The following is a 23,930-nucleotide window of genomic DNA, read 5'->3' as shown; positions in this document are numbered from 1 at the left end:
ATATAGACAAATCAATGCTAACGTTATTATACTTTATTTAAACAAAAATATTTTAATCGACCTTCTTATTAAGCAATTTTGCAATATTCTAAGCGATACGAAATAGAAAAAAAAGAAAAAGAAAACGTTATCTTTGATATGTTGCATTTCTCAAAGGCTATCTTATCGTGGACCTTGCAATTTTTCTAAGCTTTCGCTATTTATATACATACATAATATCGTTCCACGTGGCACATTCTTTTGACTTTCATCGCACAAGGACACGATTCTTTTTATTACTTTATTTTAAACGCAATCCTAACGCGTTGGTCCAAGATTTTCGCAAGATAAACGATCGAGACTAAAAATTCGAGGCTGAAAGCAAGGAATAAGGAGAGCGAACGCAGCGGCGAAAAATACAATAGAGAGAGAGAGAGAGAGAGAGAGAGAGAGAGAGAGAGAGAGAGAGAGAGAGAGAGAGAGAGTTGCACCGGGGTTGAGAGAACAGAGAAGAGGTAGAATCAAGACAGGGCAAAAGGGTTGAGAGCAAACATCGTTAATTTGCACGCAGAATGGATCTGGCAAAAGGTCAACATTACCGCGGTATGTATATGCTCGGTAAATACTCTGCACTGGACCATGTAATCGCGCTCGCTCTTCTTCCAGCAGCGAATTTCGCCAGGTCTCGCGCGCGGCCCTTGCCCTTTTCGGCCGCTCTTAATAGTCTAATTGGCAAATAGATCCCGCTGTTTTCCAATCGGCCATTCGTACGTGTACGAACGCGATCGATATATAACCCGTAGCTCGCTGCGGGTGCTTGCTTGCTTGCACGTTGCTCCTCTCTCTCTTCCTTTTCTCTCTCTCTTTCGAGCCGTAACACTTTAACTAAACATCTGCGAATGCGATCAAATTAAATCGATCTATTATTTCATGTCGTTCGTTTCGCCATTTGCGATTTGAAACGCATATGATCCGAAAAGATAATTTTCTTCTAGCGATTGATAATTAAATTCGCGCATAGAATTTCTAAATCGTAGGACAGATAGCTGAAAAGAGATAGAGAATAGAACGATTATCGGACAATAGTTTGTTAGTGGGGATTCACCTGGATGTATTGTTCTCTGGAAAATGTCGATTCAGCTTTAATCCCGCGAATCGTTCCTTCTCGAATCGTGTAAATCAAACGACGCACGTGTTTGCCAATTCTTTCCAAGGCTTACGTGTCCAGATATCTGTACGGAGGGGAGAGGGAGGGGGAGGGGGAGGGGCACGTGTACGTTTGCCTTCTTACATTTCAAAATCTTAACGACCTCGACCACCGAAAGACCGAAATTTATATTCCACAAGAGGACAATATCGCAAGGAACAACGTAACGATGTTAAATAACTTTTATCTTATTTCCGTACAAATATACCATAAAAAGCTGTCTTTCGTTTATTCATAGAACTCTGTTAAATCTTTTTTCGTATAAACGATTAAACGCAATCACCACTTTTCATCGTCGTTGATCGTTTCTCATACCACGAGCATATTATTCAATACATATTTATAATATATGATATATACAAGTAAAGTGTAACGAATGGAAAGGCTTAAGAAGAAAAAAAAAAAAAGAAAAAAAAAAAAAAAAGAAAAAAAGAGGCTTATCTACATATATGTATTTGTCTATCTACGAGGATAAGATAATCGATTAATTTTACACATTTACATGTTCGCTTGCTTGAGATAAATAATATCACTGGCTAAGAGAACGACGTTCTACATTTATGTAGAAAAACCACAGTGCGTATCTTGCCAAATTAAATGCGAGTGCATTATGTCGATTTTGTTTCGGTGACGAAACGAAAAAGCATCAGTTATCGATGATCAACCATTTGTCGGTCATTTGTTCTATCTGTTTCGTGATAATCGGATTTCTAAGGCGCATCTTCAACTCGAGCTTTCCTCCTGTTGGCTTCCTCCCCTCCATTAACTGCCACAAAGAGGACGCATTATCAAATAAAATGGTGAGAATAATGTCAGTCTTAGGATCCGTATGGTAAGGATTAAAGAAAAAAAAAAAAAAAAAAAAAAAAAAACTTACTGGAAATGAATCGTGTAGAATGCATTGCATCTCAAGTGATTGCAATTTTACTGTCACGGTACCCAGTAAACTGTCGCTTCTGAAAAATCCTCTATAAAAATACAAACATATTGATTAAGTTACGACGGGAATTTACACGACGAAAGATTGAAGTCGTTTGAATAATGCAGCATAACAGTCGTAACGTTGCTACAGCTTGCTCGTAAATGCTCGTAAATGAAGGCATGTTCGAAAGTCTGGCGCAGTATACGAAAGAGATGGAGAATATTTGAAAATTAACGTTTTCCGTATTTCCTTTCATCGATTAATAATAATTACTGATGAAACGAATTATTTCTAGTTATTCCAAATGATAACTGCGCATAAGCATCAAATTTCATCGAATCGATTGAACCTAAGCACATATTGCAAGGCACCGTAAGAAAAATTCCACGTTCAAAGCCACTCGTACGCATTAATAAGATTGAGATAAGAGAAAAGTAAGAGGAAAAAAACGAAAAGAAAAGAAAAAAAAAAAAAAAAAAAAAAAAAAGAGAGAAAGGAAAAAAGAAATCTGTATTCCTTGAGTATGAAAAATTTCATACCTTGGATGAGTGCAACACAGGATGGGGTTCAGCGAGCATCTGTAAGCAACGTCCTAATCCATTTACTGCAATAATCTAATGTCGACTGGTAAGTAAGGAATGTTATCAACGTTCAAGATCTCATATTTTCTAGCTAGTTATATCTATATATAATAACGTTCGATAATTAAGCGCCTAATATTAAGTTTATATAGCGAATGAAAAAATTCGAGAAACACGGAGGAAAGAGGAGCACTCGTCGGAAAAGTGTTTTAAGAGTTAATTAAGAGCTGCAAATTGTAGCCTGTAAATTATTAAACATGCCGATGACATAGAACGCAACTCTTTCTTCTCTTCCATCTTTACGATAGACGATTCGAGGGTTTAATAAAAATCATCGACGATGAGAAAGCAATATCATTGTCGTATCTATGGCTATTAAGGAAAATGAAAAATAAAATCAAACGTAATAATAAATAATTTGTATAAACTTTACCCTTTCGCCCAAACTTGACACTTGAGAGCATGTCGTTTGAATGCCCGTTGACATTGGCGCGAGCTACGATCTAGGATTCCTGTTAAGGGAAAGACAGCTTGGTACTCGGGATTGCATGTACCTTTAACCGTCGATGTTCTGTCTGCAGGAGGATTGTCCGAGGGATAGGGAAACTCAAACATGACGTAAGTATCAGCATCCCGTGGATAATTGATACCCCTTATTATCGAAATTTCAATATCGCTATCGTTCAAGTCGGTACAACTCCTAGAAGATAAATAAGATAAATAAGATAATTGATGTTATTTGATTTGATAGAAAGAGAGAATAAAAAGTCTCATACTACTAACTGTACTATCGCATATGTCTTTGTCTCATAGTGATGCAACGGGGCCGGTAACGCATCGCGTCTTCTAACCCGTAACATATCCAAATCCCGAGTATATCCTAGGGCGAGTCGTTCCCATCTGTTATATCCCGGAACGTCTCCCAATTGTTTCGAATGATCTCTCGTGGAAAGGCACAACTACGAGAGAAAGATGTATCGCGTTAGAATATACCAAGTTTGAATTTCATTAGAAATTTATAAGATCGTACTTTTATTTGTTTAATCAATTGGTTCTCCAAGTTATCGTAAATTTGTTCGTCAGTTCCTCCAGTCCGTTCCTCGAAACAGTCTTCGCCGAAGATCAATTGGAAATTTTCGTCCGTTTGACCGGTCAAGCCGTTCGCACTAAGTTCCATTTTGGCAACTGGCGATAAGGGTATAGAATTCATATCGACCGGTAAACCAGCCATACTGGCTTGAATCAAGGGCTGTATTCCTTTAGCTTGTCTCAAATAATCGCGTGCCAAGTCCAAATCTCCGTCCTTTTTGGCTTTTAACGCGGCCTCTTTCAATTCGTATTGACGTTGTTGCAACATTGCCATCTGTTTATCCGCCCGCGTAGCGTGCTTTAGATTTTTATTTACCGCTTGAAAAAAGGAAAGAAAAGAAAAGAAGAGAAAAGAAAGGAACAGATGAAAGATATAAAGTAACAATCGAACAAGGGTGAATAGGTATTTATAACCTAATGAATACCTATATTTGCTCGAGGAGGTGGCGCATTTGTCCCGGACGTTCCCTCTGAATTAGTTTTCGATTTGGATTTTTCATCTTCTTCCTTCGGTCTCTCTGCTTCTGATACGGCCGATTGAATAGAAAGTGGCGAAAAACCCGGCGGAACAGGAAGTTCATCCAGAGGTACGGATTTGCCACGTGCATGTAATTTAATCGCTTCCTCGAACTGCTTGCAAATACGGCCGTATCTTCGAACTTTCGAAGAATTTCCTTCGTTCTCGGCGATCGCTTTTGTTCGCTTATATACGTCAAGGCGCTCTTTAAGAGCACCTTCTATATTTTCTATTCCATACCGTTGTTCGGTTAATTCATCAATTTTATTCGAAGAAGGTATTTTATCTGGCTCGGCACGTTGCTGAACTTCAACGTCTTCCTTTTCAACGGAGGATGACGCAGGAGGAGACATGGAAGCTGACACGGAAGGTCCGATTGGCGTAGGTGGCATATCGGACAAATCGATTGCTTCTCCGGCATTAATTGCCGCTATAACTATATCAAATTGTTTTGCAATTTTTACATATTGCATAGCCTCTTGAATGTTACCAGCTTTCTTCCATGCCAAGGCAGCAATCTTATATTCCTGCTGTCGTTTATTTAACAAAGCTAATGCTTCCTGATCGACCTGAACAACCGCCGGTGCCGCTTGACCAACTTCTGAATCATTATCTCGTTCAGGACTCACCGACGAGGGATTTTCCTTTGATAGTTCGGAGGATGCACCATCGTCTGTAATAAATATACAAATAGAATGTGCAATGTAAATCCCTCCATCCAAGGAGGGAAATATAAAAGAAAAGAAATTATACCCGTAGCTGGCTCGGAGAATTCAGATACAGCCGAAGGAGGTAAAGGAGGTGGAATATTGGCCTCATTTATAACACCACCGGTCTGAGCATCCTTCAATAATTGTTGCAACGTTTTAATTCCCCTATCAAATCTCCTGGCCTTACCAGCTTCTTTTTGTTCCTTTGCTTTCTTCTCTGCCCTTCGATAAAGTTCTAATCTTTCTTGTAACAACTTTAACCTATCGTCTCCCATAGAACCGTCATACTCTTTAGTAGGGCTATTCTCAGGATCTTTTTCATCCAGATTTATCTCTTGGTCATCTTCGGTAATCATATTGAGTTCTTCCTGTTATTATAAAAGTTCTTGCACATAATTGTGCAAATAAAACGTTTATTTATATTACGAATATAAATAAAAGGCTTGCAATTGTATGCAATTCTATAAAATATACCAGTAAATCTGGATCGTCTTCTCCGTCAGAAATATCCTCCTCCTCCTCCTCCTCCTCTACATCTTTCATACTTTCAGAAACCATTGCATCCAAGGCGGAAGAATCTTTCCTGTGAACTACGTTAGAGAGTACAATTTGTTAAAGTTATTATTGGGGATAAGCGGCAAAGGGAAAATACTAACCCTATACCTAAAACTTACCCTTATGCTTGGTCGTCGTCGTTGTATTATCGTCGCAACTCGTTAAAGCAGCCAATTCAGCTTCCAAATCTTCGTCGTCCTCGTCCTCTCCCGCACCACCGAGATCGTCCAAACTGTCGGGTACTTGGAATATTCCATACTTCAAATGAAATTATTATTATCAATAAGAGAAAGCATTGCATTGTCACGAATTTATACGAACGTACATTATCGATGAGTTTTACCTGGGCAAGATTTCCAGATTTGGACTGTCTCTTTGGCTCTTTCTTTTTACCAAACATGTCGTGATATTTATCGGAATAACGACTGTATTTGTCATGCAGGTGAAACTCGTTGAATTATCTACGTACTTTGATAAGAGTAAAAAAGAATATTTGTTGCCTCTGTCATCAGCACTCGCACAGAATGATTCAGCCGACGTAATCTAGTCGATATATCGTAGACTATCGATAGCTTACGATATATCGATATATCGATATACGATATAGACTTACGTCGTCAGCCAATGAAAAGTTCGCGTGCATCGTTCGCTTGCCGACTCGGTCGGAGTTAGGTTAGGTTAGACCATGTGCGATAGGGTTAATGTGGCGAGAAACATTCTTTCTTCGATTTCAAAGTCTTCCTCGAAATGCAAAAATATCAGAAAAATCGCTCGAGTCCGAAACACTTGGATCCAAAATGTCTGACGTTTTCGATCTTTACGACGGAAGACGTGATAAATTTAAGCGTTATAAAGATTAGAACTCCTCTCTCGTTTAATATATTGGGCCATCCATTGAAAGGTGGTTTGTACGATCCAGCATTAGGTAATTTCCCATCTATACCCAATATACGTGTGATGTGTGTGTGTGTGTGTGTGTGTGTGTGTGTGTGTATATATATATATATATATATATATATATATATATATATATGTATATGTATGTATGTATGTATGTATATATGTATGTATCTGCGCGCGTGTATGATGCAATTATTCAATTTCAGGACCTTTGCTCGAGAGTTCAGACCCTTGTGCAACATGCGGTTCCACGGTATTCAAATGTCCTGGCCATTTTGGTCATATAGAATTACCCATGCCAGTTGTCAATCCGTTATTTCACAAAGCATTGTCCATGCTGATAAAGTTATCTTGCCTAAACTGTTTCACTTTACAAATACCAACTCATATAAAGATGTTATTGTGCGGAAAACTAAAGATCCTAGAAATGGGATTACTGAGCGATATAGACGGTTTGGAAGATGAAATAACATCCGCCAAAACAAAATCCCAGGATATACATGAATCTGATCTGGTATATATTAAAGATATAATAGAAACATACATAAGGAATCTTGTTAACAAAGCAAGACATTTGCCTAGCAGTCGTACCAATGGAATTCACTTAAATACAAAAAATGTCAATGCCCAGTGGCATTTGTACGTGGATAGCGTCCTAAAGCAATATAACGCCGGAAAAATATGTATAAATTGTCAGGAGGCTATACCAAAGATTACTATTTTAAGGAATAAGATTATGACGACTAAAGTCAATGATGCCAATTTTGCTACGACTAATATAAAGTCGCACACGGTAGTAAATAAATTGGAAACAATAATCGTAATGCCGGACCAATCGAAGGAATATTTGCGAAAGTTGTGGGCAAATGAGAAAGAATTTCTTAAAGTGATCATTCCTTGCTTGAATAACGTAAATACCGAGTACGCGACCGACGTATTCTTTTTCGACGTAGTGCCCGTTTTGCCGCCCATAGTAAGGCCCATAAACTTTCTTCATGGACAAATGATCGAACATCCACAGAGTCAAGTTTACAAAAGTATCATACAAGATTGTTTAATCCTTCGGAACATCATACAGTCTATACAGGACGGTAATACGAGTCGGCTACCGGAGGAAGGAAGGATGGTTTTTGAACAAATAAAGGGCGGTACGCCCGTAGAGAAGCTCCACAATGCTTGGCAGTCGTTACAAACCGATATAGATCACTTAATGGATAGAGAATTGAACAAGACCCCGGATTCTGCGAATTGTCACGGTTTGAAGCAGGTCATTGAAAAAAAGGAAGGCATCATAAGGATGCACATGATGGGTAAAAGGGTGAATTATGCGGCACGTTCGGTCATTACGCCCGATCCAAATTTGGACATCGACGAGATTGGCATCCCCGAGACTTTCGCGCTGAAATTGACCTACCCTATACCGGTAACACCCTGGAATTTACTCGAGTTACGACAATTGGTATTGAACGGTCCAAATATTCATCCAGGAGCAGTTATAATAGAAAACGAAGATGGTTCTGTGCAACGTCTCAATCCGTACGACATAACCAAGAGGGAAGCCATAGCGAAACGTTTATTGCCGAGCAGTGATAAGGCCAATCGTTTCTTTAACGGCATTAAAATTGTCCATAGGCACTTGCAAAATGGCGATATGCTATTGGTAAATCGTCAACCGACTTTGCACAAGCCTAGCATAATGGCGCACAAGGCGCGCATATTGAAAGGCGAAAAAACATTGCGCCTTCATTATGCCAATTGTAAGGCCTACAATGCGGACTTCGATGGCGACGAGTGTAACGTTCACTTTCCGCAAAATGAATTGGCAAGAAGCGAGGGATATTTAATTGCTAACGTATCGAATCAATATCTCGTACCAAAGGACGGTACCCCATTGAGCGGACTCATACAAGATCATGTAATATCCGGTGTACGTTTGACCATGCGTGGTAAATTCTTTTCTCGTACCGATTACATGCAATTGCTCTATTGCGCCTTGGTAGGGCACAAAGGCGATTTGAAATTGTTACCGCCTACCATATTGAAGCCTTTCCCTTTATGGTCGGGCAAGCAAATAATATCGAGCATACTTATTAATATTACTCCCCCGAATACCGCGCGTATTAATTTAAAGTCAAGGGCAAAGATTAACGTTAAACAATGGCAAAGACGGCCGTCACGACGGTGGAAGTGCGGCGGTAAAGAATTCAAATATCCCGAAGAAATGTCGGAGGCAGAGGTAATCGTAAGAAACGGCGAGCTCCTTTGCGGCGTACTCGACAAAACGCATTACGGCGCAACTCCTTACGGTCTGGTACATTGCGTTTATGAATTGTACGGAGGTCCGTGCTCTAGCAAACTGTTAAGCGCTTTTGGCAAACTCTTTCAGGCATTTTTACAAAGGGACGGATTTACTCTCGGCATCGAGGATATTTTAATAGTTCCGAGAGCGGACGTCAAACGCAAAGAGATCATTTCGGAATGTAGAAAATTGGGAGAGGATGTGCAAAGGGCCATATTGGACATGGCTGACGATACGCCGACGGATGTGATATTGTCTAGAGCGGAAGAATCGTATAGAACGGAACCGAAATTTCGTGCGCAGGTCGACAGGAAGTACAAAAATGTATTGGACGTTTACACGAACGACATTAATAGAACTTGCTTGCCGGCGGGTCTTTTGAAAAAGTTCCCCCATAATAATTTACAATTGATGGTACTATCGGGTGCCAAAGGGTCTATGGTAAATACTATGCAAATTTCCTGTTTACTCGGTCAAATAGAATTGGAAGGTAAAAGGCCGCCGCTAATGATAAGCGGCAAAAGTTTACCGAGTTTTTCACCGTACGATCCAACGCCTAGGGCCGGAGGATTCGTAGATGGACGTTTCATGACCGGTATAAAACCTCAAGAATTCTTTTTTCATTGCATGGCCGGTAGGGAGGGCTTGATCGATACCGCGGTAAAGACAAGTAGATCTGGTTACCTCCAAAGGTGTCTTATAAAGCATTTAGAGGGTTTGGTTGTTGATTATGATTCGACCGTAAGAGATTCCGACGGTAGCTTAATTCAAATTTATTACGGCGAGGATGGTCTCGATGTGACCGCTTCGACGTTCTTGAAGAAGGACCATATGGATTTCTTGGTGGATAATAAAAATGTCATCGTAGATCCGAATCTGGTGACGTATTTGAAGGAGGAGACAAATTATCAATCCACTTTGAGATCGATAAGGAAAATAAAGAAATGGACGAAGAAAAATGGCGGTAGGACGTTGAGTAAAGTAAGGAGAAACGAATTTTCGATATTTACCGCGGACAATTATAATCCTGCGAGTTCGAAATTCAAACGTATCGACGAGAACAGCGGAAGAAGTAAAGGGACACTATCGCTTATAAGGAAATGGATAAGAATGGACGAGGAAACGAAAAAGTCATATAAAAAGCAATGCATCAGATGTCCAGATCCTTTGACGTCGAAATTCAGACAGGACATAGAGTTTGGCGTACTTTCGGAAAGATTGGAGATGCTGATGGACGAATACGTAACGTCGGACAACAAGTCGTTTGACATGAGTTTTGCAACGGCAATGGATAAGGCCGAATTGAGAGATCTTTTGTCAATGAAGGTAATGAAATCTATATGCCCGCCGGGTGAGCCCGTTGGTTTGTTAGCGGCACAATCGATAGGAGAGCCATCGACGCAAATGACGCTCAATACGTTCCACCACGCGGGACGCGGCGAAATGAACGTTACCTTGGGTATTCCGAGATTACGCGAGATATTGATGATGGCCTCGAGAACCATAAAGACCCCGACGATGGAGATACCTTTTAAGAAGGATTTGCAAAATCTTACCAAACGATCGAATAAATTACGACAAAAACTGACAAAGTGCATTATGACTGACGTTTTGAAAGATATTAAAATTGACAAGGAGATGGAACATTTTCCTCACCGACGTTTGCTTCACACGTTGCATATTGAATTTTTACCTTACAAATGTTACAAAAGTGAATTTTCCGTGAGCCCACAGGGTATAATAGAAAAGACCGAACAAATCTTTTTCAAAGCATTGTTCAAGGAAATAAAAAAGATTGCCAAGGTAACTGGTACCTTGATACACGTCGAAGATGAGAAGAAACGAGGGAACAACGAAGATAAAGAATTGGACGAAGAGGAGACCGATGACGAACCGAAGAAGGCGTCCAAATTGACGAACGTTAAAAGAGATTTGGGAGAGCAACACGAGTCGTCCGACGAGGAGGAAGCCGCGGAGGATGCGGATGCGACGGTGACTCGGACGATATCGCGTCACCAAGAAAATCAGGAATACGAGGGCGATACCGAGGACGAGGTGGAGGATGGAAATGAAAAGGACGATGACGATGATATCAAAGAGATGATGCCGCCTCGTGAATCGAGCAACAACGACGTGGAAGAGAGGGATGACGATGACGATTGGTCTTCAGGAAGGAGCTATGACGCGAACGACAAACACAAGAAGTGTAATAATGATATAGTCAATGCTTATACGTATGCACTGGAATACGAATGTGACCAAGTAAAATCGTTGTGGTGCAAATTAAAATTCTGGGTTGGTAAATTATTTTATTATATTATAGGTGACGTCGAATAAGATCTATATATATATATATATGTGTGTGTATTGCTTCGCAGTTGCCGCTTAAGATGACCAAGATAGACTTGCCAACGATTATTAGAAACGTTGCTGGCAAAGTGATCCTCTGGGAGACTCCTGACATAAGAAGAGCTTTTACGATAGAAAGTTCTGACGGAGAAACTATTCTTAAAACTGACGGAATAAATATAATAGTGAGTTAACTCTCTGTTATATTCTACTTGTATATATTTATATAATAGTATTAAATGCAATTATTGCTTGTTCCTTCAGGAAATGTTCAAATACAACGAGGTTTTGGATCTTCCTAGATTATATTCCAACGATATCTATGGTATTTCTCAAACTTATGGTATCGAGGCTGCCAACAAAGTAATAATAAGAGAGGTCAAAGACGTATTCAAAATGTATGGAATAACGGTGGACTCTAGGCATCTCTCTTTAATTGCCGATTACATGACATTCGATGGTACATTTCAGCCTCTCAGTCGTAAAGGCATGAACGATTCTGCCTCGCCTTTGCAACAAATGAGTTTCGAAAGTTCTCTCAATTTTTTGCGCAATGCCATATTACGAAGTAAGAGAATCTTCTTTTCTTCTTTTAAGAAAAATTGTCAAATAATTATATTATCTCGTTGTTTTATTTGTAGGAAAGCAGGACGATTTAAAGTCACCATCCGGTCGATTGATGCTAGGTCAACCATGTAGATCGGGTACAGGTGCATGCTCTTTATTAACGAAAATACTTTAGCAAAAGTACATCCGATTCATTAATTACTTAAGGAAACATTTTTTATTATTTATCATCGGCATATATCGATATAATGTCCAGAGATTAATTTTAATAACATCATTTACTGGAACGTATCGTATAGTTTTTTTTTTTTTTTTTTTTTTTTTTTATTTATTTATCAAAGAATGCATTAAAACTTTAATGGCGAATCCTATCGAAGAAAAGCCGCAGCATTCGTCGTAAATAGCGCAAAATAACGGCGTATTAGCCCAATCCGCTAATAATAATGTATATATTGTACAAAGGAATATAAATATTATATATTTTTTATTCTTCGACGTTACAAGCCAAAAATTATAACTTTCTTCGATGTTCGTGAAGGATATATAAAAACCATGTGGTCAAGTCCGTACGTATTTTAAGCCGAGTACACTTTATTTCGCAAAACAGATTATACAAACGATAGAAATTATGAGACAAAAATCTTACGATAAAAATCTTTTTTAAAAAATTATCCCATTGGGGGCATTGCATTAAAGGAATACTGTTAATAAAAAATTATGATAAACCATTCGTGTAACTCGTGCGTGTATATCGTTGCTATGCAATAGCAATTATTTTGCTTAAAAGTACAATGCATTTAAAGATTTATCATTTTCGTCTATTTGTGAGTTTGGATCGTGCTTAACAACAATTCGTAATTAGCACCGGAGAATGTTTCCAACTAAAACAAAGAATATTGCATTTAATACTCAACATTAACATCTCTCATATAATAGGAGCAAGAGGTGTTCATCAATCGATCGTGCTTCTTAATGTGTGAGACCTTATACGTACCACTTTGCCTTCTTTGATGAAAACGAAAGTAGGCATGTTAGTTATTTTGTATTTATTCACAATATCTTCGCATTCTTCAACGTTGACTTTAAGGAAAATAACATCCTCTCTTTCCTAAAGGGAATAAGATAAAAGGAACTTCGATAAAAACTTCCTTCCGAAAGATAGGAAATGAATTATTAATGAAATGAACGCTAAGTTGTACCTTGGCTAACTCTTCGATCTTTGGTCCGATCGCTTTGCAAGGGCCGCACCATATCGCATAAAAGTCAATTACGACCAAGGTCGAGCCAGCCTTTTCAAGTTTCCTCTCCAAATCTGCCTGCAAATATATATAATTTACGATATGCTTTAATCAATAGTACTAGGTCTAATAGTTGGGCTCTCTGTGGAACGGGAAGGAATAAATACATCGTGAAACCGTTAAATTTTGTGTAAACGAGTAGATGTAGACAGAGCTATAAAGGATATATAACGAATAAGATAGACAGATTATGATACGTTATCAGGTAGCACTCACTCGATAATGACTTAATATCTTAAATTCTAGCAATACACGTGTCAAGAGGAAGCTCACTTTACGGATGACGTCGCGATAATTCGCTTCCACTCTCGATCGATGAAATAACCTCAATAAATACACTTGTGATCGATTTATAATCGATCAGCGCGAGTACCGCGATAGATATCGAATGGCAATCGAGTGAGAATAAATAATTAGTTGAAAGATATGGTAAAGTATTTTTTCACTAGTCATCGCAGGGGTACAATCGTTCTCAAAAATAACACGTTGTAAGCTCGAGGGACGATAATAATGGAAATGCGTAGAGCCAATTGGCGGTACACGTATAGCTGGTAAATATATAGGAGTGACATGTTTCTCTCTCTCTCTCTCTCTCTCTCTCTCTCTCTCTCTCTCTCTCTCTCTCGCTTTCGTTCTGGAGATCGATCGGTCGAAGACCATTTACTGCCACGTAAAAGCATGATATAATCGTGCCGAACTGTGTCACCCATCGCCGTACCAATGATGCGTATCCGCTTCTGCCGCGTTTCTCAAGGTTATCTCTTAAGTATTACACTTAATTAAAAGCCCACTTAGAACGTTCCTTCGATCAATCGATCGTGTTGGATCGTTTCTAAAGAAAAAATATCTTCTGATCGAAATACGTGAAAATAACTTACATAGTCCTGAACGTGTTCGACCATTTTGCTCCTTCTTCGAGAGTAATACCCACCGTTCGGTGTTATATCGCAACTGGATTAAGTAAAATAACGTTCGAAGCAGCTAACTTCTCGCCACCGACTGACCGCGCGCTCTAATCGAACGCGAAGCCTCGCGCTCTCCCTCTTTCTATCGTACACACACACACACACACACACACACACAGCAGAGATATACGTGCACGTAAATCTTTCCTCTTCCTTCCTCCTTTCCCCGTGCGCTCGAATCACAAGAAAGAGAACGTTATTGGTAAGGGCGGGTGCGAGCAGGGCGAGGCATAAACGTGCGCGAAGATTCACGAAATTAACCGAAGCTGAATTACTATCCGAGAGAGAGAGAGAGAGAGAGAGAGAACTTGAATGGATCGCATCGACGCATTTTCTCTTCTTCTCGAAAATTCCTTGTCTCTTGACTCTTTATCTTTTTGCGTTTCCCCTTTCCTTTCTATCTCCCCCGGCTCCGTCCCTCTGCCACTCGCTCGTCGTTGAAAATCACTTCCTTCCTGGGTTCGTTAAAATTCCAAGCGCGCGATTTTTAAACGTCCCTTTTGTCGCGCACGAAAAGACATTCCTTCTCGTTAAACTTTGATAGATATCGAACGCCGTTACAACCTTGTTTACGTTATAATATTTATTATAACTATGTATTAGACTATGTAATTTAACATGAGAGATCCTTCTATCCTTAATAATATCAATAATTAAGGAGATCAATAAGTAGGAACTGGAATATCGCATGGATTATCGATAGGTACGAACGTTCGTGCGACATCTCGAAGGAACGTTATAATCGTTTGTCACAACAATAGTATTTCGTCGCGTCTAGGTCGCTCGCATTGTCCCATTATATATATATATATATATATATATATATCTCCTCATGGACAATTGCTTTTCTCAATCGACATAAGAACGTCGTACGAGACTAACGCGTCCCATCCGAGATAATTGCTCCGAGGAAAAGGAGGAATAATTTGGATTCGGAGAAAAAACGTTCGTCAATTCTTCACAGATTCGCAATACTCGGAAATGAACGATGATGTCATAGACGTTCTCGAGAATGACAACTCCAGAAATATGTATGTGTTAAATGTTTACAATGCGTGCCTTCCTCTATCTTTGCATTGCGTGTCCTTATTCTTCGACGTTCATTCATAGCTTTTCTGCGTCCTACGTGATCGATCGATATACACGCGTGTTTACCTATGCGACATTGCGTCAGATTAGTTACATATGTACGAGTATATGCGTCCGTTCATTCGCATCGAACCAAGAACAAGAAAGAAAACAAGAATAGGGCGATTTATCGTGGATAAAACGAGAAAGAGAGAGATTTATCTTTATTTTCTCTCACAAGTTACAAACGGTAAGACATAACCTTTATCTCGTTTAGCTTGTTATGAAAATTTTCTTTCTTCGAATAACGCGAAATTTTTCGTAGAAAGAATTTCTAAGAAACGATCATGTTGCAACATATTCTTTCGAATCGATAAACGCTTTTACGGTGACATTGGCGAGAATTTAGAGGCCGTCCGCCTTTGGTTATCGACTTGTAAACATAGTTGGCCGTAATCGGTGAGTGAATAGATCAATAGATATTTTCATTTAACATTTGGCTCTGCGGAAGCAGCTACCACCACACCAAGTGGTGCAATGAGATACTGATCAATTGACATTACTTTCGGTCTAACGCGTATCATCCTATTTTCATCTCCTATCCGTCGCTAGTCCAGTCGCTAGTAATATCGAGCTAATGGCCGCTTAAATAAACTTTGGTCGCGTCTAAAATACGTTTAATCCGTATAGAAGAATATCGAACGGGAGAGCCAAGCTGAAGATTTTACCGAGTCCGCTCTCGAGTTCGACTGTTGTTTAATCGTTTTTTATCGATCCTTTTTGCTCCAAGGTCACACGCAAGTACGCGCATGCACTTAGGATACTCCTGTATCCGCGATGTAACGCGTCTCGTAAGATCTCAAACGCAATCTCGACGAATAATTTTAAGTGCCCTCTCCCTCGTTATTATCTTCGTGCAAATATACGAGAGGATTCTAATATTAGTCTATTCGTAACGTAATTGACAACTATCAATGATTGCATCATCGTGCCTCGTTAAACAGCTATTTTATTCCGGCAAAAATGAAGACCAAAGAGGAAGAGACATTCTTTTTAACTTTCATCGAACCTTTAAGATTCGATGTAGCGCATCAAAAATTTAAATTTTAATTACAGCAATGAAGTTGGTCGAATTTGATAAAATAAAAATCGCTAAAGTCGAGACGCGAGTGTCGTCGACCATCAATTGTCAACGGGCGCCGCCATTAAACGCCATTAAAAAATACTCTCTTGTAGTATACATATGATGACATCTAGCGTATACAAATACAATTCATTTTTCTCACGTGCTCCTGCAAAATTGACAGCGCTACGTCATGACTCGAACGAATATTATTAGAATACCGATAATATTAATTTTATAAAGTTATAGGTGGCATTGCGCAATGAAAAAGAAAAAAGATATTATGAAAGTGGTAACAAGTCGATAAAAACGTCTTGGCGATTTCAGATAATAGAACTATTACTGCTGTTTTCTACGTTATCGATCGTCAGTCATACTTTTTACGTTTGTTACCAAATTCAAATCGTGGATAGCTCGTAGAAGAAATTTCGAACCGAGCAGACGGAATATCGAGATAAACGAATTTAAAACGAGTATTCTTCGAATATTTCGTTATAAAAATGCTTTTCCAACCAAGGAATAACTTCTTTTATTTTTTCGCAATAGTTACGAAATGCAGAAAATAAAAGAGGCGTCGTCTTTTTCGTGTCATCGGGGTGAAGCGGTAACAACGGCGCAGAGAGCGCAGAATCGAGGAGGGCGCGGACATCGGGACGAAGAAACGTGAGGAGAAACCGCGTTGCTAAATATAATACGCCGAGGCACGCGGTTTTTAGGTTCGAACGGACGTCTCGTCGAATTAGTCGCTGTGAAATCGTATATTTCTCCTTCGGCGGCTCTTAGGGAACGTGCCTAGAAAAAGGGGGGGCGACCTTTTTGAAAAGAAAATTTTGAGAAGAAACGAACGACTAATCGACTTACTCGAAAGTCAAGGCTGAAGAAAAACCGGCAGGGAATCGTCTCTTCAAGTCCCCACCCCCCTCTCTCACCCACCCACGCACACACGTTCGTTCGATTGCGAGGGGATGAAAGTGCTACGAATATTTCATTCTTACGTCCTACGTACGTATTTTTTGTCAGTGAGCGGGTGGGTGATTATGTGTGCGCGTGCGAAATGGCTCGTATCGTACCGATCAGATCGTAGAGAAGAGATCCTTTTCCTCGTCGATCGTGTCCTCTTTGAGCCGTTACCGGGCCTTTGGATCGACGTTGCATCGTGCGAATCACGATTTGGTCTTTCGTAAAACTTTACGCGTCGCGTTAATCTTGCATCATCGATTGACACGAAACCGAATGAATCGACGAGGAAAGACAAATTATAAAGACGATTTTACTTTATTTGATTTAGATTAATTTAATTTGATTAATGCGCTCGGGTAGAAGCGATTCGATCGTCTTTTGTGCGAATTGTGTCGTGTTGCTCGATACGCGAGAGATATGAATAAAGTTTTTCAACGCAAAATCAAAATAATCCTTTTGGCTGATCGATAATTTATCGTACGCACGTACGTACGCATGTAAATAAATAGGCGATACGTTCGTGCGAATCGCACGATGCGTTGACGAGTTAATTTCGTTTCGGACGGGCATTGTTCTATTGGCATCGTTACAAGATACACGCGTACGTAATAGGAGCTCGTTGATCGCAGAATCGTTAAAAATGTTAATATAACGGGAAGGGAATTAACGCGATTCGCCTCGAGCGTGCTGCTCTCTTAATAACGAGAAAAAGAGAGAACGCGCGCTCAACGTTTCAGTACTCTCACTCGAGAGTATCGATGAAAGGTCCTTCTCCTTCTCTTATTCTATATTAAACGTATGTAAAAATATACGTACGAACGTAAAAGTCAATATACTTGAAGATTATCGAATGATCCTTTACTGCTAATAAGTGCGTAGAGAGAAGCGATTCTTTCTTATCCAATAATTTTGGTAAATTATTTGATGGAACGCTCGTAACAACTTTGTAAATATTTATTACAAAGCACGCGGATCGATAAGAAAGAGTCCGGTCACTGGCGTTACACCTCGTCCAAGCAGAGGATCAACGCCTGCGTGTTTATGAACGCTGCTTATGAACATTGTCGACGATAAAAACCTAATTCGGTTTTTCTGCTTTTTCTTTATCCTTGAAAACTGTATGTATATCTTGTTCCGTTCGTAGATACTAAAGAAGAATCCTGAAGGAGATAATAGAGATGAATATACCGAAGAGCGATGGCCTCCTGTCGGTGGTCTTGCCTTCCGAAATTCCATCTTCGGCCAGTTCGCAGCAGCTCTTTATAAATCAGGACCAACAGGTGTGTTTCCTTATCTATGACATAGCAAAGTTATCGTTGACTTTCGCTTTATTCGCACTTAGTCACGTTTCTTCTTTCATTAGATAGACTTTATCATTGTGCGAACTCGATAACTGAAATGCAATAATAACGATCTAATATCGATCTAATATCATCGATATATATGTATATATATGTATATATATATATATATATATATATATATATATTTTCAATTGGTTACGAGGAGCAGGACGAGGAAGCTTCGGACTGTCCACTCTTGACGCCGAGTCCACCTCCGGCCGTGCAGATAAATAATTCTCTCGAATCGGCGACACCTATATACAGGCCTCTCGAAGGAGCACCTTTGGAAATGATAACAACGCCAACGCTAGAAAATATTAACGAGGAGGACGGGCTCAATGCGTTCATGAATCTCGTAAACAGTTCGTCTAAACCTCTTCACGATGGTAGGTGTACCATAGTGCCTGGCAAGGACGTAAAAACGATTAAATGATTTTTCTTCTTGTCTGAGAGTCTGGTGATCTCTCTTTTCTTTTCTCTTCTTTTTTTTTTTTTTTTTTGTTAATTTTAAATACGAGACGTCTTTCGCAAGAAAAGAGGGACTACTACTCGTTTGAAATTTATTTTCTTCCTGGTGATCGTTTGTCTCACGCGAATGGGAATCGACTTAATGGGAATAGGAGAGGCAAAGAGGAGAAGAGCGATTCTGTTGACTCGTCGCCGTCGCCGGACACTAAATACCCCTTACGTAATCACGCGCGTGGTCGTGTCATCGTCATAAACACAGAGAACACAAAGCGTCTTGACAGGATCCAGTTTCAATTTATACCGCGATTAATCTTGACGAACTCGCACACGAGTTACTACGCAGAAGAGGAAGAAAAAAAAGAAGTGAAAGAGACGTTTCATTGAACGAAATTGAAATTAATAAGAACGAATTAAAATTGACATTGCGCAATTACGCTTCCAAGCCGATTATATAGCATTTTAATTAAAGCAAATTCTTTGGAAAATCGTTGATTTATACGACCGTATAAAATAAATAACGACAGATTATTATTTTATTCTTTGATTTGATCTTTATCACGACTCTTGCAGAACCGAGTTCGCGCGATCCGATGGTGGAATCGAGCACGAGCGGTAGCAGTAGTGATACGAACGAGCCGGTTTGCGCTCAATTACTTACACAGCTGAATACCGCTTATCAACATTTAGCACCAGACGCTCAAGCTCTAGTAAGTATATAATTGAAGTGTCGCGAATCGACTTAACTTTCGCGTCAACTTTTCTTGGATATATGAACTCGAAGTGCGTCATCGCGAAACTGACTCGACGTTTCTCTTTTTCTCTCTTTTATTTTTTTTTTTTTTTTTTTTCTTTTCTTTCTTTCATACTCGCGAGTTATCCTTATCCAGTATCGAATCTCTTTCATTCTTATACTATGGAATCTACGTTATTGGTATGTACGTTTTATTATATCGAACGAAAATGATTATTCAATTTCGAATGAAAATTTCTTTTTCTTTTTTCTTCACTCAGTGAGTAGACGCAAGCCTGCGTGGACGCGCTAATTTCCATTTTCTATCGTTTCTTCTTTTTTATCCCTACATTTTTCATCCTCTTTAATTAGTCGTTGATCTCAACTAGTTTTGATATAGCGGTGATGAAAAATAATCGATAGAATATACGGCGGGGGTAAGAGGAAAAAGATCTTTCATGGGAGGAATAAGGCGAACGGAAATGGATCCTTTCTGTCGGTGTCATAAGATCGTAACTTAAAGAAGAGAAAATAATAGCAAAGTGCCGATCTCATTGGTCGAAACTTATTTTTAAGTAAAATATATATAAAAGACGATGGATTTGCAGTAGGTTAAAGCGATCGTTAGCTATAGAGTCTGTCAGCTGATAAAGCATTGATACGTAAATTTGATAGGCTCCTTGCATAGTACTTACCTGTACAAAGATATCGATGCCTGCGTAATATCGTTTGCACGGCAAAAAAAAGCGATAATATCGCATCGGTAGACGCAGATGGACACTTTCGTTACACACAACGGTTTAGCATTATTTATAAATCTTTTTCGCTTGTGCTTGTGCACTTGTTGCTTGGACCATGGCCGATCATTCGCTTCTTTCCTTCCACTTGTTTTCCTCGACCCTCGACGATCGAATAGAAAAATATTGGAAACGAGCGCCCGTATTGGGCGTTTGGCTATTTTAATACAATAACGTCGCGTGGATCGCTCGTAGCTCGTGACAGAATTTATTAATAATAGAGTCGGCGTCGAACGAGAGACTCGAGAAGACGCGAAGGAGGCATTTTACGACAATGGCAGGCAAGATCACACGATGATAAATAGAGAATCGATAGGCGAGGTACAAGAGAGCTCTTCAAAAAAAATTTCGAGAACAATTGTATAAGCCATATCGTATTGAAAGAGATATCTTTGATAGACATATTGGAATCGAATATTTTATCAAGCGGATACGAAGTTAGCTCGTGGGTTTGTTCGTAGAAAAAAAAAAAAAAAAAAAAAAGAAACAAACGAACAAAAAAAAGAACGTCTTTGGACATGTTTCGATTACTAAAGAATAAAGTTTTGTTCGCAAACGAAAACATCTTACGTACGAATTCGTATAAATTTTCTTTTGTTTTTTCTCACTCGCTTGCTGTCTATTACTAATATTCGCCCCCCCCTCCCCTCCCCCCTTCCTCTCCCGCATGTGATCTATCTTTCTCTAACAAATCACACAATGTATACTCACGCCGTAACTCTTTAGTTTTACAATCAGGAGAACGGTGGGAAGCCACCGCTCGTTGGAATACAACTGGTCGTGCCAAAGTCTCCGAAAGATTATCGATTTATGAAATGGAACTGGCCACTGATAAGAAAAACTTGTTTTTGGTCGTTGATGTCGATCCTGACTGGATGCACTGCTCTTGTCATAGGGGTCCTCGCGACGATGCCTAAAAAGTAAGATTCATTGTGAATTAGACGATACTCGGTTGTTCATAAATATATTATACCTTCCAGATGCGATCCTTCGATAGAGTGGTGGCAAGGAAACGTCTTCTACGAGATCTTTCCAGCTTCCTTTCAAGATTCCTCAAAAGGCGGCGACGGTATCGGCGATTTGCGTGGTATCACGATGCGATTGGATTACCTAAAGAGACTCGGTGTTCGTGGAATTCGTCTAAACTCGATATTTCCGGCGCCGCACTATCCGGAATATTATTCGGACATCAGCAATATGACGGATATAAACGTGAATCTCGGTACGTTGAAGGACTTTGAAAAACTCCTAAATGAGATACATCGTAGAAACATGAGCCTTATCCTCGATCTACCGCTTTATCCGTACGTGAAGACGCTTCAAGGTGAGGAAATGGCCACGAACAGGACGAACAAAGAGATCCGCGAAAGAAGAGACCTGATCGAGAATTCGATGCTCGAGGATATGGTTACGACGACGACGACGACGACGATGACACCGTCGATTAAAAATATTGGAAATACTTTGTCGGTGATTAGCAGTACTCTAGGACCGTTCGAAGAACCAAGAGCTCTACCAGTCGTTTCATCGGATTCGATCGTTAATGAACGTTCGATAGGTTCGGCCATTAAAACGTGGATCGATAGAGGCGTCGATGGATTTTATTTGAAGGGTCTCGAACGTTACGTTCACGAAAGCAGTTTTCCCAATATCATAAAGCATTGGAGGTCTCTGCTTGGACCTCGAAAGATACTCATTTGTCATGTCGACGCGCTTAACGCTGCGATGCATTTCGAGGCATCCAAAAAGACGATACTTACGAGAATAGATCTGATCGACGTCACATTACGCGTATCCAATGGTACCGAGAACATAAAGGCTCAAGTGGAAACCATAACGAAAGGTATACTTTTCGAGAAAGCATCTTACCCGTGGGTACATTGGTCCGTTGGTGGCGTTGATTCGAGAAGAATTGCTTCCAGTATCGACGTTAAGAACGCTTCTATGGCTGTTTCCCTTTTGGCCTTGATGCTTCCTGGAACACCGAGTATATTTTACGGGGACGAGGTATAAAGTTCAACTAAATACTATTCCTTTTAACCCTTGCATTATTCAGATTCGTAAGGATATATTCAAAGTTTTTCTACATTCAGATAGGTATAATGGATTGCGAATGCGAGGATCATCAGGATCTGGCACATTTGCATAATCTCGCGCCGATGTATTGGGAGAAGAAGGACGGATTGGATGACAAGTTTGCGTCGGTCGGTGTCACTGCCTGGTTGCCCGAGGCTTCGAAACCATTAGAAACCAGTTTGATCGGGACGATCGGGGAGATTATTAAACTGAGATCTAACACCCCGACGATTTACGTTAAAGCTATTTCTAAGGATAGCGATGTCATGGCCAATTGTGATATTAGGTAAATATATTTAGGAATCCGTATTTAAGAATACGCTTTCGGAGAATTCGTTTAAAATCCGTTTGGAATTGGAGCTTTCAACGACGATTCCTCTTTTTTCCGCAAAGGTACACGAAGGATGAGATAATCGTGATAGAACGTTGGTATCCACGGAGAAATTCGTACGTATTTGTCGCTAATCTCGGCAATGCGTCCAAACAGAAGGATTTGTCGTCTCTTTATTACGGTGGTCATGTTGTCGTCGGACCAACCAATAGATTGAATCAAGACGTTTTCTTCAAGGAACTAAACGTTCCACCTGGCGAGGCTTTCGTCATCAAGTTGGACAAGTGAGAGAGGAAGCTTATAAGCGAGCTTGAAAGTTGAAGAAGAAACATTTATGAAATCAATCAATCAACATTCATGTCTGAGTCATATTTTTTTTTTTTTTTTTTTTTCGGTGACACGTCTAGTGCCAATTGTGATGTATTATCCTACGGAAGGAGTTTCATACTCCTTGTGGTGCAAGGTGCGCGCCGTAAATAGTTCAAGTTCCTCTTTATGATTGTAGATAAAAGAGATTCGCGTTTTCTTACAACTCGACAAGTCAAATTCTTTCTTATTTATAGTCTAATTCTTTCTTAATTGCTCGTGGGAACTGGCAAACAACCAGTTAACTCTTAACGAACATAAAGTGACCGTTTTATTGAAATTGATTTCTAAACGAGAGAAAACGACACATTTAAAGTGTTCCGTAAAGTTCTATGATATGGTCCTCTGCGAAATGGTTCTGATATATGGTTCCTCGATATGGTTCCTCGATATGGGCTTTAGCAAACATGCTACTAACGAAGACACTTCGACTTCACAAACCGAGTTTATCACATTGTACAAGTCTCTATGTGTTCACTATCTTTAATAATCTGGCCTGTGGAACTTATGCTTTAACGATGCTTCAATGACACGACGAAAATTCCCTTTTTTTTTTTTCTTTTTTCCCATAAAATGTTCTTCTATTTGTAATTTTAACAGTTAATAACTATTCATCGAAACGTTTCTATTTCTCGTAATTTTAAGTAATACAAATAAATTAAAAATACTTTTATGAGAACATTTTTTAAGCGATAATATCTTTTTAATACGAATGCACTCGTCGAGAGCG

At 39.6% G+C, this 23,930-nt stretch overlaps 4 protein-coding genes across 15 annotated transcripts; 2 read left to right on the top strand and 2 right to left on the bottom strand.

Moving 5' to 3' along the window:
* Positions 1-6,104, bottom strand: l(2)gd1 (lethal (2) giant discs 1). 5 transcript variants are annotated; one of them, XM_035871521.2, is made up of 11 exons: positions 5,886-6,104; positions 5,680-5,818; positions 5,480-5,595; positions 5,049-5,373; positions 4,204-4,968; positions 3,720-4,096; positions 3,473-3,648; positions 3,123-3,389; positions 2,648-2,686; positions 2,064-2,154; positions 4-1,952 (listed from the first exon to the last, which is right to left on the bottom strand). In XM_035871521.2, exons 1-11 carry the CDS (start codon positions 5,958-5,960, stop codon positions 1,833-1,835), a joined length of 2,490 nt encoding a protein of 829 aa, XP_035727414.2. In that variant the 5' UTR covers positions 5,961-6,104; the 3' UTR covers positions 4-1,832. The 5 variants fall into 5 exon arrangements, with proteins under 5 accessions (XP_035727418.2, XP_035727414.2, XP_035727416.2 ...); XM_035871523.2 differs by having other exon boundaries at positions 8-1,952; positions 5,904-6,104; XM_035871527.2 differs by lacking the exon at positions 2,648-2,686 and having other exon boundaries at positions 8-1,952.
* Positions 6,105-6,174: 70 nt separating this feature from the next.
* On the top strand, positions 6,175-12,006 carry RpI1 (RNA polymerase I subunit RpI1). Its single transcript, XM_035871505.2, has 5 exons — positions 6,175-6,485; positions 6,667-11,054; positions 11,138-11,293; positions 11,373-11,676; positions 11,750-12,006. The coding sequence occupies exons 1-5, from the start codon at positions 6,308-6,310 to the stop codon at positions 11,848-11,850; spliced, it is 5,127 nt and encodes a 1,708-aa protein (XP_035727398.2). The 5' UTR covers positions 6,175-6,307; the 3' UTR covers positions 11,851-12,006.
* Positions 12,007-12,246: 240 nt separating this feature from the next.
* Positions 12,247-14,017, bottom strand: LOC118443938 (thioredoxin-2). Its single transcript, XM_035871659.2, has 4 exons — positions 13,852-14,017; positions 12,875-12,991; positions 12,670-12,783; positions 12,247-12,556 (listed from the first exon to the last, which is right to left on the bottom strand). The coding sequence occupies exons 1-4, from the start codon at positions 13,873-13,875 to the stop codon at positions 12,494-12,496; spliced, it is 318 nt and encodes a 105-aa protein (XP_035727552.1). The 5' UTR covers positions 13,876-14,017; the 3' UTR covers positions 12,247-12,493.
* A 777-nt stretch (positions 14,018-14,794) lies between these two features.
* LOC118443895 (maltase A2) lies at positions 14,795-23,797 on the top strand. Of its 8 annotated transcripts, XM_035871533.2 has the most exons (9): positions 15,019-15,256; positions 15,332-15,465; positions 18,234-18,369; positions 18,596-18,818; positions 19,471-19,607; positions 21,154-21,347; positions 21,408-22,434; positions 22,521-22,789; positions 22,897-23,796. In XM_035871533.2, exons 3-9 carry the CDS (start codon positions 18,268-18,270, stop codon positions 23,120-23,122), a joined length of 2,178 nt encoding a protein of 725 aa, XP_035727426.2. In that variant the 5' UTR covers positions 15,019-15,256; positions 15,332-15,465; positions 18,234-18,267; the 3' UTR covers positions 23,123-23,796. The 8 variants fall into 8 exon arrangements, with proteins under 8 accessions (XP_035727425.2, XP_035727426.2, XP_035727423.2 ...); XM_035871532.2 differs by lacking the exons at positions 15,019-15,256; positions 15,332-15,465 and adding an exon at positions 14,795-14,969; XM_035871530.2 differs by lacking the exon at positions 15,332-15,465 and having other exon boundaries at positions 15,020-15,256; positions 22,897-23,795.
* Positions 23,798-23,930: the final 133 nt, after the last annotated feature.

This window comes from Vespa mandarinia, chromosome 21 (genome assembly GCF_050613455.1).
Source record: "Vespa mandarinia isolate Hongniang chromosome 21, ASM5061345v1, whole genome shotgun sequence".
Lineage (NCBI taxonomy): Eukaryota > Metazoa > Arthropoda > Insecta > Hymenoptera > Vespidae > Vespa > Vespa mandarinia.
Note: the sequence above shows the minus strand (reverse complement) of the source record. Positions and strands in the feature narration are given on the sequence as shown.